The sequence below is a fragment of the Olea europaea genome, chromosome 16 (genome assembly GCF_002742605.1).
Source record: "Olea europaea var. sylvestris chromosome 16, O_europaea_v1, whole genome shotgun sequence".
Classification (NCBI taxonomy): Eukaryota; Viridiplantae; Streptophyta; class Magnoliopsida; order Lamiales; family Oleaceae; genus Olea; species Olea europaea.
The window spans coordinates 4268620-4284302 of record NC_036252.1 but is presented as its reverse complement, the minus strand read 5'-3'; the positions used below and the strand labels follow the sequence as shown (position 1 = coordinate 4284302).

General features: G+C 34.0%; 1 protein-coding gene across 2 annotated transcripts; it reads right to left on the bottom strand.

The window, feature by feature from the left end:
- Positions 1-256: 256 nt before the first annotated feature.
- LOC111411783 (ankyrin repeat domain-containing protein 2B-like) lies at positions 257-7209 on the bottom strand. Of its 2 annotated transcripts, XM_023042381.1 has the most exons (9): positions 7016-7209; positions 6774-6804; positions 3660-3805; positions 3138-3350; positions 2898-3046; positions 1616-1727; positions 1315-1407; positions 724-863; positions 257-634 (listed from the first exon to the last, which is right to left on the bottom strand). In XM_023042381.1, exons 1-9 carry the CDS (start codon positions 7022-7024, stop codon positions 535-537), a joined length of 993 nt encoding a protein of 330 aa, XP_022898149.1. In that variant the 5' UTR covers positions 7025-7209; the 3' UTR covers positions 257-534. The 2 variants fall into 2 exon arrangements, with proteins under 2 accessions (XP_022898149.1, XP_022898150.1); XM_023042382.1 differs by lacking the exons at positions 6774-6804; positions 7016-7209 and adding an exon at positions 6346-6733.
- Between the last annotated feature and the right edge of the window lie 8474 nt (positions 7210-15683).

The window sequence follows — 15683 nt, the reverse complement described above, 5'->3', positions numbered from 1 at the left end:
TTCTAGCACTTTTGCTTCTGTACAAGCAAAGAAATTGTAACTTTATTTATTGTTATCAATTACTTAGTGTTGTCATATATATATTCAACCACATCAGCATCTGGTGAAATTCTAGCACTTTTGCTTCTGTAAGAGCAGAAAAATTGTAACTTTATTTATTTTTATCAAATACTCAGCATTGTCCTACTGCATTCCTATCATTCCTGTTTACTTCCAAAAGGCTTCACAGAACAAACTCATCATCATGGACCATAAAGAACAAACTCGCATCATCTCTGCCATTCATCAACTCGTCTTAGTATTTAGACAAGTCAGATAGCAGCCAAATCCAACTCATGAAAACATGCAAATGTAAAACATTCCTGGAATATACGGTTTATGGAATTTAAGTATTAAAAAACCCATGATAGTAAACACGACTTAGAAAGGCATCAACAAGTTTGGCACGTCAAGAATCTCGTTCATGAAAATACATGGGCATTATAAAATCACACCCTATTACACAAATGCGTCCTTTTCAAGCCATCTTCCAATTTACAGAAATGCATCCTTTTCAAGCAGTTTTAGTACTTCCCGATGATTGTTTAGTTTAGCAACATCAATGGGTGTCTTGCCGTCCAAATTCTGAAGAGTGCTACAGAAAGATAACAAAACATAGGACGAAACAGTTAATCATTAATGAACCTACAAATGGCAGTAAAATTTTGCACATAGGAAACTTACACAGAAGCGGCATTCTTCAAAAGTAGCTCAACACAGTCTTTCTTGCCGTATCCAGCAGCATAATGGAGAGGAGTGTTTTTATTCTTATCCAAAGCATCCACCTTAGCACCGGCCTCCAGAAGAACTTGAGCACAATTGAACTGAAATTGAACAAGTGCGCTAAAAAGAATAAGGGTACATCATCTAAGAAAAATGAGAAACTAAGTTTACTCAAAACTTCAACCCCCTCCCACCTGAATGGATGAAATTAATAAGAAACATAAAGAAGAAGAAAACAGAAGAGTAGGGACGTAAGAAGAAAGTAAAAGATTTAATGATGAAACAAAAGGGATAGCTAATGCAACAAAAACTGAAAGAGAAGATTGATACAAAAGATTGAAAAAGTACCCTAAGGGACAATGAAACTATAAGTAGAAGAAACTCCTGGCTGGAAAACAAACCAGAAAAGTTCACCGGGATGAACCAATCTTCTCTTACATTGTAGGAAACATATTTACAATATACAAAAATATTGATGCACCGAACTGTCTTCCTAAGAAAAGTGAAAAGGAAAGGCCAAAAACGCAACTTGAGGTGTATGATCACATATACCTCACCATATCCACATGCAAAATGTAATGCTGTCCTTCCCTCAGAATCTTCTTCGTCTTTATCAGCACCATCTGCTAGCGCTTCCTTCAAGCCCTATTTATTCCATGAAAAGCAAGTGGCTTATATTTGAAAGAAATTTTATCACATTCACAGCAAAATTACCTAAACTAGGAGACTAGAAGGAAATATACAAGTAAACTTTAAAATTTTAAATTAAATTCTGTTGTTAAAATTGTTTTCCAGCATCCAATGCTTTATTTTTTAATTTCATTACTAAGCACCAATTAGCTTTAAAATGTACCTTCTCATCACCAATGCTAGCAGTTTGATGAACAATGGATTCATCTTCATTTACTTCCTCTGTTACATCTTCTCCAGCAGCTTCTTCAGCAGAAGTGCCAGTTTTCCAGTCCCTGATAGAAAAAAAGGCCTTTTATGTACAGTGAAATTGAGAAGTAAATCGAAAATCCTAAACCTAATAACAAGAGAACTCGGAATGGTCCTAGCAATTAGGTCATAAATTCATATTGATCTAAGGACGTACTAATCAATAATCAAGAAACATGATCCACATGTAGAAAAAGAACTGATGTTAACAGGACACCATGAAGAAAATGATGTCCACTAGATACTAGAAAAGAAAATGATGTGTAAAAGAAATCAAGTAATAATTTTAATAAATCCTATAGTTTCTTTGTATCCAAATAAATTCAGTGATAACTATCAAGGATGGAAAAGATATTTCCATTGAAATTCAGCATTCTTTAATAAAGACATTGCTAATGTGCAAGAGAGCATGGAAATACAAAAATCCTATTCACTTATAGTTTGTGGACCTTGCAAGAATGTGAACATAAAACACATTCAAGCATGTTCTTTCTTCAGTGATCTTCTACAACCACCAAAGGACACTTAATATAAAAAGTTCCTTCTATGATTCTAGAAAAATGATTGAAATTTCTAAAATGTTGTGGAGACAAGTGTCATTAATCAGCACGAATGTCCAGTTCAAATACTTGATTTCTATAACTTTACTGGGATTTGTCTATAACTTTACTGGGATTTGTTTCATCCCTAAAGCCACAGATGGGAGTACACGGCATCTATAAATTTCTTCATTAACATTTGTTGCATGGACACGGCAAGGACGATGCATATACAGTTACAAACACAAATATCTATAAAATAAGCATGAGCCTATGAGGATTTCTAAACGTTCCCAATGGTCGATTAGCTAACCATGATCTGTTAAATTTTCCCTTAAAAGTGCTAGCTTTTTTCATCCTTTCATAAAATTCAGTCAAGCAACTAAAATAAGCAATCTTCCATTTCCATCAAGTACCATTTGAGGAAGCTTATGACAGTTCAATTTCACATCATTCTCCATCATGTTGTGTTCTAAACCAGAAGGGTAGACCAAGCGGTGAAATACTTTGGCTCAATAAATTTAGTTAGCAAAAGGCTGACAAGCCCCCAGGAACGAATGTTCGTCTTAAATCGAATATATCACAGTATTTCATATAAGATAGAATATATTAATCCTGAAATTATGAAATTGAGAGTTAAAGTTAAGCTTTTATGACCTCCTCATAGCAGCTGGACCACCATTCTTCATCTCTTCCAAAATAGGTTTCAACGATGTATATTCTTTTGTGTGCGCCATTCTTTCTTCAAGCTGATCTTTATGAGCTGGATTTGTCAAACTCTCCATCATGCTAGACATGGATGGATCCTTTACAAAATATGAGCAATAATTCACTTGCCAACACTAAGCCATTTCTGAATAATTTACCAGAAACTCGGGAATTTGAACTGAGGGATACCTGCATTAATGTGTTACCAAGCTGCTCAGCCATGGTCATAAATTGAGGATTTTGCATAACCTGTTGCATTGTGGAATGGTATTGTTGTGTATCAAAGTTAGGGATGCCATCTTCAACTGCGGCGCCTTGAAAGGTTTTTTGAAGTTGTTCTGCCATCTGATTAAATGAAGGATCTTTTGCTATCTGTTCAGCTAATTCCTTGATGCTTGGATCCTGTACAGGCACAGAGTAAAGAATTTAAGAAAATAAATGACCTGCAAGTGCTGCAAAGAGAACCATTTACTGTGTATGCTGGTAATGTCACTCTCACGCATACACGAATATTTTGTCACTTTTTGTTTTTCAGCTTCATCTATTTCTCCATTTCTTCAGTGAAATAATATAAGGTAAAGCAAAACATTCATCAGGAAAAAATATAAATTTGAATCCCATAGCGAAATCGCCCTTTGTCAGAATGGGAAGAGCATATCAACATGCAAATAATTAATCAACTTGAACAGGATATGGGTGAAGAGATGGTACATTGAGTAATCCAGTCATAGCTGAGAAATCAAAGGGATTAGGCATCCCAGAAATTGATGATGGGGTTGATCTTCTCTCCCCTGATTGTGTTTCCACAGAGGTTGCCCCAGTAGAAGCTTTACTCTCAGTTGCATCGGACTTCTCTTCTGAAACAAAAGCTTATGTGAACTTCTTTAGGCAATAAAATAACAAACAAAATTTCCAGAAATGATATGTGGCAATACAGATCACAATGGTCGTTTAAGATGTATGCTTATACTTAATAAAGAAGTTATCAGCACACATTAGTACTATGAAAACCAGAGAAAGCATTTTTAAGCAATTTTTATGAGGAATCCCATCGGCCCCTAAAGAAAGTGGCAAAATTGAAAAGGAAAAAGAATAATACTTTATTTTTATTTTTTTTTTTGCATCAACAAATTGCAAAAATTGTCATTAGATTTCATTTTTCCTAATAGGTTGAACAAAGTACAGCCAACATATTATTCAACAAAAAACATACATTTTTCATGCCTCAATCTATTTTTCCATAATCTACCCGTTGACCCCAGAATATGTTGCCAACAGATATCAGATCCACCGGAGCACATGTAAGCTTGGTCCAACAAGGTGCGGGACGAGAACGTTCGGAATTAGGCGAGATGTTTGCATAACGATTGTACAATAATTACTAATCGATATTTGTAGAATGCATATATGAATTCGTGTATTTTGCAAGAGAGTAAAATGTAAAGAATTTTTTACTTGTTCTTGTGTTAAATCTTGCATTAACCTTTGTTTGGGGCAGATGAGGGAGTATTTATAATGTTACAAGTTAGATCGTGGTCCTCGGTTGGGAGTACACGTGGCCTCATTTTGTTAGTTTACATGTCAAATTGTAGGTATCAAGTTTGACCACCTAGCTTACTACACATTTATTAGTTGGCAGAGCCGCCTCTACTTTGACAAGACAAGAGACTGACACTCTGTGATGGGTGTCCCATCAATCATTCAAAGATGATTCTTGTGTAAGGTTGGATCTCTGGGGAGAAGTGATGCAAGAGATGCTTCAGGGCTTCGGCATGATGGCTTCGGTATGAACAACCTTGAAAATATGAACCGCTTAGGCTACAGTACTTCGGCATTCCAGAATCGAGGCCACGTTATAGGCTGTGTTTCGAGTGGCTCCTGAATCTTGGTGGGCCTAAGGGCCTCGGCCACTATGCCACGTGGTTCGTCATAGGTGGGCCATGGGCCTCATCGGGTCGGTTAGTGTGTCAGCACGTAACACAACCAAAGTCTCATTGGCTATTAAGACTTATTTACAATTGGAAAGTGAAGTACACAAACACCAAGGTCTAGCTCAAGTGGTAAGTGCAAAGCCTTCCCAGGCCAAAGAGACTCGGTTCGAACCTCCTTTTGTGGGTGGGGGGTTGAAATCCTTTGATCCCCATTTTCAGATTTTTTTAAAAAAAATGAAGACATAAAACCATATGACTAGTTTGGACAATAACTTTGTTATTTGTTAACTGAACTGTTGAGGCCGCAAAGGAACTGTCCTTGAGGTTCAGAACCCAACACTTTCCAGTGTGAATAATCAAATTCAGAACTATAATTTAACGAACTTAAGAAGAAGAACGAAGTCTAATAAAGCCATCGCTAACTCTTCCAAACTCTTTCAGGTTCTCACCACAAAGCCTCATTTCTTATCATGGTTCTGTGTAGAAATTCTATAATATCCATACTCATTCTGTACTTCATAGTTTTGGTTTTCATCTAGTTACTGTTAACCATGAAACTCAAAATATAATTTAAAAATATTATTCCCATTTTTCTCATCCTACTTCTATAGCCAGTAAATTTATTTTTGTAACAATTCCAACAATCAACCTTCCGTACAAATAACCTAGAATCTAGTGATTCCAAAGTGATCCTTTCAAGCAAGTAGATACTACGGAATAGGCAAACATGGGTCCTAAATATTCCTCCTGACTCTTCTATCCCCACTACTACACAGAATCTCCAGTATGTTCACACCACGTGACTACTCTCAAACCAATAACATGTCATCAAATCCAGTTTATGCCAATTAATGTCAAACTGATAAGTTGATATGCACTACAACCATTTGCATCCAAACCATGTAGTATAGTAGTAGTAGTAATAATAACAATTTAGATCACAGCTCACTAACCGCATGTAAAAATTAAGGAAACTTTAGAACTTACTAACATAATTACTCTTCATTGTGAGGTGTTTTAATTCAACAAGGAAAGGCATAAGCCTTGAGAAGTTTTAAGGGGTTAGTCTCTTGACAAACCCATAAAATAATTCAGTTGAATATTAAACTATGCAATTATGCTCATGATAAACTATAAGTTACCATCCTAACAAATTAACAATTGATGGTTGGTTAATAAAGAGGAATAGTAAGAGGATAATAGTGGTCCCACGAAATGTGTAATGAGTAGTAGCTATGAATGTGTGGATAAAATTAATATTTGACTTTGATTGAATTTATAAACTAATTTATAAATTGTATTCTAATGGATTTAAAAGTTACAATTGCAAAAAAAACATAAAAAAAGATCAATAAAGAAGTAAATAATTAAGAAAATTATAATCTACTACTATAAGTACAAAAAACTTTGAAATCTATTAATATCATCATCAGTAGTATGATCTTCAAGGCAATTATCAACTTAACTGATTTGCTATTATCTTCCAAACGATCAAATTTTTCACACTAACTGTCATCGTACTCCACTTGCAATGGAGGCTTCTCCTTTCTTTTACCGTCCTCATAATGGCAGAAAATGAAAGTAGGAAAACACATAAAATGTTCCAGGTTATAAAAGATAGTCCATAAGGCGAAGGACAGTAATAAAATATCCAGAGAAAAAAATGCACGACAAACAGGCTAACAGCTTAGTTTCCCTAAGAATCAGCAACAAATGGTACTAAAGGCGCAAGCTTTGAGGCATTTCTTAAAAACCTCGTACTCTGCGGGGGCATAAGTGCATTCGTTAAACAATCATGTATGCATATTTTCAGTAGCCCATCAATTTATTCATCAGAAAATGATATACACACAAAAACACATACATATACTTCAAATTGTAAAGGGAAGAAAACCTGTCGTCCGGGATGGAGTACTTTTAGTCTCCTGTGAAAAATAAAAAATCAGCATCATTAGTGCATCAGTCGTAAACAATTCATCAATCCGATTCAATTAACCAGCCCAACAAAAATAAAATAAAATAAATCTGAATTGAAGCAAAGTCAGCAAGTGAAAATGAAATATCGCTACAAAAATCAGAGAGTGAAATTCCTGGATTAAAATAATATGAAATTAACAGTAGCGGCACTACAAGTACCTCAGACATGGCTGGACAGAGAAATTAAGAGAGGTTCTTTGCTTTAAGTTGGAGAGAAATTGAAGAATCGGGGATACAAGAAGAAAAAAGGAAAAGGATTTTTGATAAAGATAGATTAGCAGTAGATGACAAGGTAAGAATGAGGGTGCGCCACCTCAATGAAGTCTCATCTCCACGTGAATAAGGTACATCAATGGCATTTCCTCGCAGGGGTCTTCTGCCCTGGCTTGGACTTTCTAATGTCAAGAATTTGGGCTAACGATCCAAATATTCGCAAATTAGGGGAAAAAACGAGCGAGCAAGACCTTATTATTATTATTATTATTATTATTATTATTATTATTATTATTTTGTTTTCACTTGATTTAGGTCGAGTTCGATAACTATGGTGGAAATATTTATTAAATTTTATCCTTTCCGCTACATGATCTTTTCCCTTCAATTTTATGGGTTTGAGAGGTTTTGTGATATTGAATGATGCTTTACCATGTAGACTACTACTTGCACTAATTCGAAATGAGAAAAGAATGAGTGACTTGACTTAATAATCGGTGAATTATGAAAGGCGGGAATGTCAATGTATTATCCATTTACTTTGGGTGATGCATGACATGCGATTTTCAAATTCGAGTTCACTTTTAAAAATCAAACCTTCAAATTTCACATAAATATGAAATAATACATACAAAATTTCGTATATTTTGCAAATAATTTGTCATGAAGTGCAGAGAGTCGTCTTTTTCATACATTTTGCACAACTTCTTGAAAAAAAATTCATGGATTCAAGCAAAATTTGATAGGATTGGTGCATAACTAAAAGAAAGTGGTTTTTGTTTCAAAATTTGAAATTGGAAATGCAAATGAGGGGAAAAAAAGTTCGAACGATTAGTTTGGGAATTATAATTTAAAATGAAAAAAAAATGGTGTGCAAGATTCGGATAAGTACTTAAGTAGTATTTTATCATCCTCTTAAAAAAAAATGAAAAAAAAAGCTCGTGTATCTTACGTGAGCAAATTAGCATCTAGGAAATTTTGTTAAGAGAACAAAAATGTCGCACATCACCCATTGTAATTTTGCTAAAACTAAGAAATTGAAAAGTCCAATTTCAATGATTGGAAAAATTTGCAAGAATCACTAAAATGATACAAAATTTCTTAAAAATCAAGAAAAACAAAACATGGACGATTTGAGTCAAACTCAAGCATAGACAATGTCACATTTCGTCTCATGTGCACTTAATTTTCTATTTAGACGAATAAGCCATAACTTGAGACGTACAAACCCATTATAGAACTTTGCCTTTACACCATAATTACTTTATTGTCACCAAAATAACATTTATTTTTATGATTTTTATTAATTTCCGAAAATAAAAAAATGGTCACAAAGATTGTGACACATGAACATGTAAGATAGTACCTTATATAGTGCAACCATGTCTACAGTAGATCTGACATGCGAGGTCTAGCTATTCCTGGTAAATTACTTGAAAGTTCAACATGATGACTTCATAAGCATGTGATGCTATTAATTTTTAATAGTTGGTAACACTTTAAATTAAAATCTCTATCTTCCAAAATGAGAATAAGAATATAAACCGTTAATTAAACCGTATTAGAATATAACAAAATGACATGTAAGATAAACTATAAGATATTAAACAATAAGAATAATGGTAACTGGTGCACCATTTATGTGACAACTTGGTGACATTATAGGGATATGTTACATAAGCAAGCGCGACCCCAACCAAAGCCATCTAGACAACGACCTAGGACCTCAACATTTAAGCGGCCTCAAAGATAAAACAACCAAACAATCATGTTACTCAAACAGAAAATTTGACAAAGAATGGTGACCAATAACACTTGGCATTCATTCATTGGAAGATAGAATTTTTTTTTTTAAAAAAACAGGCGAATCACAGTTCGCCACATCACCTCTTGTCAAATTTTTTCGTTTGAGTAGCTTAATTGAAAACCAAAATGCCGTATCTTTCTGCAAAATGTAGGGATGAAAGAGGCAAAGAATCTGTAATCACACAAATTCAATCATATGTTCATGAGATATAGAGTAAGAGAAGGGGAGTGTGTGGAAAGTTACACACACTGTTCACAAGGCATATCTGAACTTCGATAAAGCTTAAGTCATGCCACAAGGGGCCATTCTCCGGTCGAGGCAAGTGATCATGTAAATCAGAGAACATAAATAGCAACTTCTTTGCACTAATCACTCAAATTCAATTGTCTGCATATTTCTGGTGAGCGAGTGGGTGAGTGGTTGGCTGCTTTGGTGTTTTGTGAAGAGAAAGTGTGTATAGTTTAGGAAATCGCACAAGTCACAAGGTGATGTTATTTCTACACATTTATCACAGAATTCTTTGGCGTAAAACCATAAAGTTCTACTTTAAGAAGGCCAACGGCTAAATATTTAAGCATGAGTTTTCTAATTTCAAAAGTTAAATAGATTTTAACCCTATAAGACCTTGTTTGGTTTACCTAAAAAGGTGATAGAAATTTACTTGACGTTGTTTGGTTTACTTAGAAAACTTGATAAAAATATAAGTTAAAATCAACAATTAATTTTAATGACATATTTTATAGGGACTTACAACTTCTACCAATTTTTCAACCACATGTTAACTTTTATTAAAATCTACGAAAAAATGCTGATTTTAACAAAAATCAAATAGGGCTACGCTTTTGGGTTAAAAATAAACACAACATTGGGTAGCAAACACGATATCGAGGAAATCGTATGAGCATCAATACAGATTCAAGCCAAAAAGATATAGTGGGTTGGGATATTAACTCTACACATTGAACTTCAAACAATGATTTCGAACTTGATAATTTTGCGAAATACTTCAAGATAAGCATGATTAACTCGAAGTTGAATATGAGCACATATAGTATGAGCATCAATACAGATTCAAGTAAGCCCCCGTTTGTCACCCATTAATTTCAATTTCAATACATTTCATTTTTTTCTCTCTTATTTTCAACCACACAATTTTTCATAAAATAATATTACATATAAAACGAAAACTTTTTCTTCTTTTTCAACCACTCATTTTTCAAAAAAAAAAAAAATGCTGTTCCACCAATTTTCATTTTCCCAAATAGGGGCCAAACGGGGGCTAAAAAAGATATAGCGGATTGGGATAGTAATTTTGTATGTTTGATTTCAAACGATGTTTTTGAACTCGATAATTTTGGTAAATACTCCAAAAATAAGCATGATTAAGTAGAAGTTGAATAGCTCACATGCATAAGATGGCCATAAAGCGATCTGTTTCTAAATATGGGCCAAACATTTAAGAAAGGGTCCTTTAATGTCAATGTGATAACTGATAAGACTCATTTATGGGTCAGTAAGATGACCGTTGAAAAGAAGAGGCAAAAAGAAAGCACCTTTGTGACCACACTAGTTTATCAACAACTCGTCCACCCACAATTGGACCATTATGTGAATTATTGTACTTCTTTCGAAAATACGTTTCATCATAATTACGAACTTGGATATAGGTGAAAAGTGAGTTGGATTGTATACCAATGTAAAAATATTGTTTGTGTAAAATTTAAAATTTTACTGATCATGTCGAGAAAAATGCTTGGCCCATGGTTGAGCCAAAAAGGCACAAGCGGGAAAAGATATACCGGGATGGGTGGAATAGGTACAAAACGTGAGCGAATAAGACATCAAGCGGATTGATGGAGTGGTTGGAGGACACGAAAAGGATAATGATTAACAAGTAACGATAGTTATCTTTTTTCGCTCCTTTTTTTTTTCTTTTGATTTTGCAAAACCGCTTTTCAAAACATGATTTTTTCCCCTAGTGTATGTGCATTTGCATAGTCGGCTATTTGATGCGAAATGAAATTTGATGTCCAATATGAATTTTTGCTTAAAGCTCGTGACAAATGATGATTTGGAAAAAAAAATGTTATGGCCTTATTTAACATTGTTAGAAAACAAGCCAATTTGCAATAATTTATTGATGAATATTGTACCACTTGTTATAAATACTAAAGTCAAGAAAATATGACAATATTAAAAGTATCACACAAGAACACATGACAACGGAGTACCCCAAATTCGAAAAGCTAGAGACAGAGGCGAAAGATTCATTATAATTAATAGCAAAGAAGTACAAAAAGATCTCGTAAGACTCTCAATCTATCTCAAAATATGCGAGTCTCTCTCTATAAACTAGATCTTCTTACTTTGATGTTCTCTCAATGTTATACAATATTTTGCTCTGTTACTCTAAGCTTTGAAGAGTTTAAACCTATTTCTCTTTTTGCTGGCCAGTTTCTTGGCGTCGTGACCAGACGTCCAGTCCTGTTCCTAACACTTCCAAGCGCATTTTTATCTATTATTAACTCCTTATTCCAATCAAACTCCCAATCCCTGATGAAATTTGATCCCTCTTCAAATTGGACTTCTAAACTAAAATTGTTTAGGTCTTATTTATCAATCAAATAGCCTAAACCTAATCCAAATAGATTTTTTGGTCATATTCTAACAATCTCTATATTGACACAAATTCCATAGCAAGGAATTAGTCTTCACTCCTCCATGCCCTCTGGGAATATTCAGCAACTGTGAATAAATTTCAAGCCATACTTAGTAGCAAAACTACTTTGCGCCCCAAAACTACTTGAATCATCTCGTTTACTTCCAACTCTACCTAAGTTACTAAACTTGCTCAAATCACTACGAGCTACACAATCATAAGATCAAAACTAGCTGCACCGGAGCCAGTGGCAGATTCTTCAATTTCATTGCTCGAATCACCATGAGCAACACGACTACAACCAACTTTATTCGAGTTATTCCTTATCTCACCATAAGCAGCAGTCTTATCTAAAGTGATGTCGAACCTCCAAAACATATAATCCAGACTTTCTCCATCCTTTAGCACAACTATAGAGCTAACTTTCGAAACTATACCTCCACCGGTATACCTGTTTTGATCTTCCCATCAAACGTGTTGATTTTGACCTTACCAATACCTGCTATCTTACAAGGCGAGTTATTTCTCATCACCACAGAACTCCTTGTAAGAATTTCATATGTTGAAAATTAATCCTTGTTAGAACACAAATAAAAAGCGTAGGTTGTATCAAGAATCCAATCCTCGCTAGGTTTGGGGTTATCGTCAGAAATCACTAAAAAATCTTCATCATTGCAATCTTCTTCTACAAGACTAGTTTCACCAAAATTACAGGATTGTCCCTTCTAATCTGTAGCAAAAAAATTATTTCTCTCATGTCACTTCAGACGATCCTTCTTCTAGTGCCCCTTATTCTTGCAGTATAACAAACTATATCACTTTCATTAGCCATTGACCTTTCCCATTCATGAACACAAGAATCCCTCTCACGAGCAACAAGACCTTCTGCTTGACATCCGATGACCGGCTGCTTTATCTTCTCTCTAAAATAAAGCGCATTATAATCCCTGTCAATGATGAGAATGTCTCGACTATACAATATCTGTCTTTGAATGTTATATATGAAGCGGGAAATGAACATAGCAAAATCAATTCTCAGTCATCATCATCGTATTTGACTTCCATGGTCGCCAAATCAACAACAATGTCCTTGAATGTAGATAGATGATTTTTCAAAGATTCACCTCCTGTCATGCGATTAGAATATTAGCGCTGCCTTAGATGCAATTTGCTAGTTAGACTCCGAGTCATATATAATTGCTCTAATTTCAATCATAATGCAGCGATAGTTTTTTTTTTTTATCGCGTCATATAGAATTTGATTTGAAAAATGAAGATGTCTCTGTGATAAGGCCTTCCAATCCTTACGTTGTTTCTCTTCCAACGTCAAAGTCATCGCATCTTGTCCAGCCCCAGTAGAGCATCATCCAAACCTAATTGGACAAAAACTGCTTGCATCTTCATCTGTCACAAAGAAAATATGGTGTTGCAATCCAAAAGCGAAATTTCAAACTTCATGCTTATCATCTTAAAACAATCTAACGTTGCTTTAATACAAGACCAAATTAACTCTCCAAGAACTGTTGAAACTCTGGACTCTGATACCACTTGTTGGAAAATAAGTCAATTTGCAACAGCCAGATGATAAATATTATACCACTTTTTATGAATATTAAAGTCAAGAAAATATGACAAGATGAAAAGAATCACATAACATTTAATGTGGAAAACCAAAATTTGAAAATTCACGAACAAAGTTGGAGAATTCACTATAATCAATAGCAAAGAAGTACAAGAGGATCCCACATCACTTTCAACCTATCTCATAAAATGCGAGTCTCTCTTTATAAACTAGATCCTCTTATTTTGATGTTCTCTCAATGCTATACGATGTTTTGCGATGTTACTCAAGCCTTTGAAGAGCCTAAACCATGTAGAGTTATATATAAGAGCCAAATTTTGATGTTTTGAATGAAGCAGAATACAAAAATCGCGGTTAAAATCTGACTCGTCCCAAATAGGCTTTCCTACGGAGATGGCGCCCCAGTGCTAGTCTTCTATTTCTCTTTTTACTAGCCAGTGACCAGGCTTCTCTTCTCTGTCCCAAACGCTTCCAAAAGCATTTTTGTCCATTCCAAAGTCCTTCCAATCAAACTCTCAATCCATGATGAAATTTGGTCTATCTTCAAATTGGACTTCTAAACAAAAATTGTTTGTCTCATTTATCAATCAAACAATCCAAACATAATCCAAGTAGGAATTTGGATCATATTCTAACCAACACAATCAAAATGACATTTCTAGATTACCATCACATGATTGGAGTTAATTTAACCGAGATAATTATAGTTTATGTAAAGAGGAGATTCCAGAGTATTAGGCAATTATTACAACAAGATATTAAAACGAAAACATGTATTAATGAAAAATAATAAGTTGGACAGAAATAAAGATGGATGTTATTTCTCTCTGCCGTAAGGCAAAATACACCCAAAGATCCAGCAGATCTTCACGCCTTTGAAAGATGATGAGTGCTTCAGTTTCCAGGAACACACTGCTTAGTGTGGATCTCAGAACCAGGGGTTCGAAATAAGGATTTTAGCACTCAGACCGTAACCACACAAGATCACAGGAAAGAGTACAGTCTTCCAACTAAACCGAAAAAGTTCACACAAGAACACAACCCTCTAGTAGTAGAAATCACCCAAGATAACACTGTTTTTGAGTTACAGAAAATCAAACGAGGGTTTTTAATTTTACAGAGAGAAGACGAAAAAATATCGCAGCCTGAGAGAGAAAGAAGAGTCTGGAAGAATGAAAAATTAACGCACAGTAAACCCTAGAGAAGCCTTATATAAGAGTCACCAATGGTCAGCCATCCTATGGTTGAGGGGTTAACACATGACATCATCTCAGGTTTCCAATTAAACAAGAAGGGTCCAAGTGCGGTTTTAACAAACAGAAACACGTTTTTATTCAGCCAGTCAACACATTAATTCATCTAAGGGTTTTTGTATCATTGTGCCACCCTTACAGTTTATGTAAGATTATCAAAATAGATGACCATTTTTGGACATGAAGACCATGCCTATGAAAGGTCTAGGCGTGTAGCTAAAAAATTGGAAAAAAAAATGTAAGTCAAAATTAACATTTAATTTTAATCACACATTTTATGTAATTTCACAACATTTATTAACTTTTCGAAAACACATTTCATCTTAAACGAAATCTACTAAAAATTTGATTTTTAGTTACAGCAAATGGGGGCCACGCATAATTTGGAAAAGCAAAAGCGAACCCAAGGTTTTGTAATGAAGAGGCATATAATATTAAATTATAAAATTATAATTAAAAAGTATTAATTAAATGATGAATTAGAAAATATATGAAAAATTATTCAAGGCATTATTGTTACATAAATATTTTTCTACACTTTATACAATTAGAAATAAGCATGCGCATTACATGTCTTATATTAGATTAATGGTATGCATAATATTTTTTAAGTACTAATATTATTCTTAAAAGCACTTGAGGTAATTGACATTTTTAAATAAGAAATTTAATTTTTTAAAAAGAATATATATGAATAAATAACTTTCATACTTAAATCTATAAAATTGAATTTTCCCCCTTTGAACTTTATTGCGAATGACTTCTTCAAAATATATTATAAATATTTTTATTTTGACGTGACCAAATTCTTATCTGATTTGTTTGAATATAAATATGCAAATTCAAATTTAAAAAGTAAAGTATGCACACGTGTGAATATTAAAATGTAAAAATTGATGCATAATATATTCATTGAATATATACAAAATCATAAAACATAAAAACTTATATCTCATTCTAATTAGTCGAAAGTAGTGATACATTTAGCCTCTTGCTTTAGTTTGCCTAAATCCAAGTGTAAACATATTTTATTCATTTTGATTTGATTCTATATCATTGAATATATGCATTGCTCTTCTAATAATCATGTGAAAATCAAAATGGGATGATGATTAAAAATCATAAAAATAATTGGTAAGAAATTAAAATCAAAAGCTAGTTCTAAATCCTATTCTTACGAAAATAATTTGTTGAGAGGAAAAGATAGTGAGAGTAAGAGAGAAGACCGTAGGGCGGAAGAAGTAGGTGTAGGAAATGAAAATGGAGAGGTAATATGTAATAAATTTTTTTGTGGGATTCATTGGATTCAAGTA

Coding starts and splice junctions, on each gene's coding strand:
- LOC111411783 (XM_023042381.1), bottom strand. Junction 864..1,314: donor TTGCATGTGGATATGGTGAG/GTATATGTGATC, acceptor GTTCAATTTCAG/TTCAATTGTGCTCAAGTTCT. Junction 635..723: donor TTGAAGAATGCCGCTTCTGT/GTAAGTTTCCTA, acceptor ATCTTTCTGTAG/CACTCTTCAGAATTTGGACG.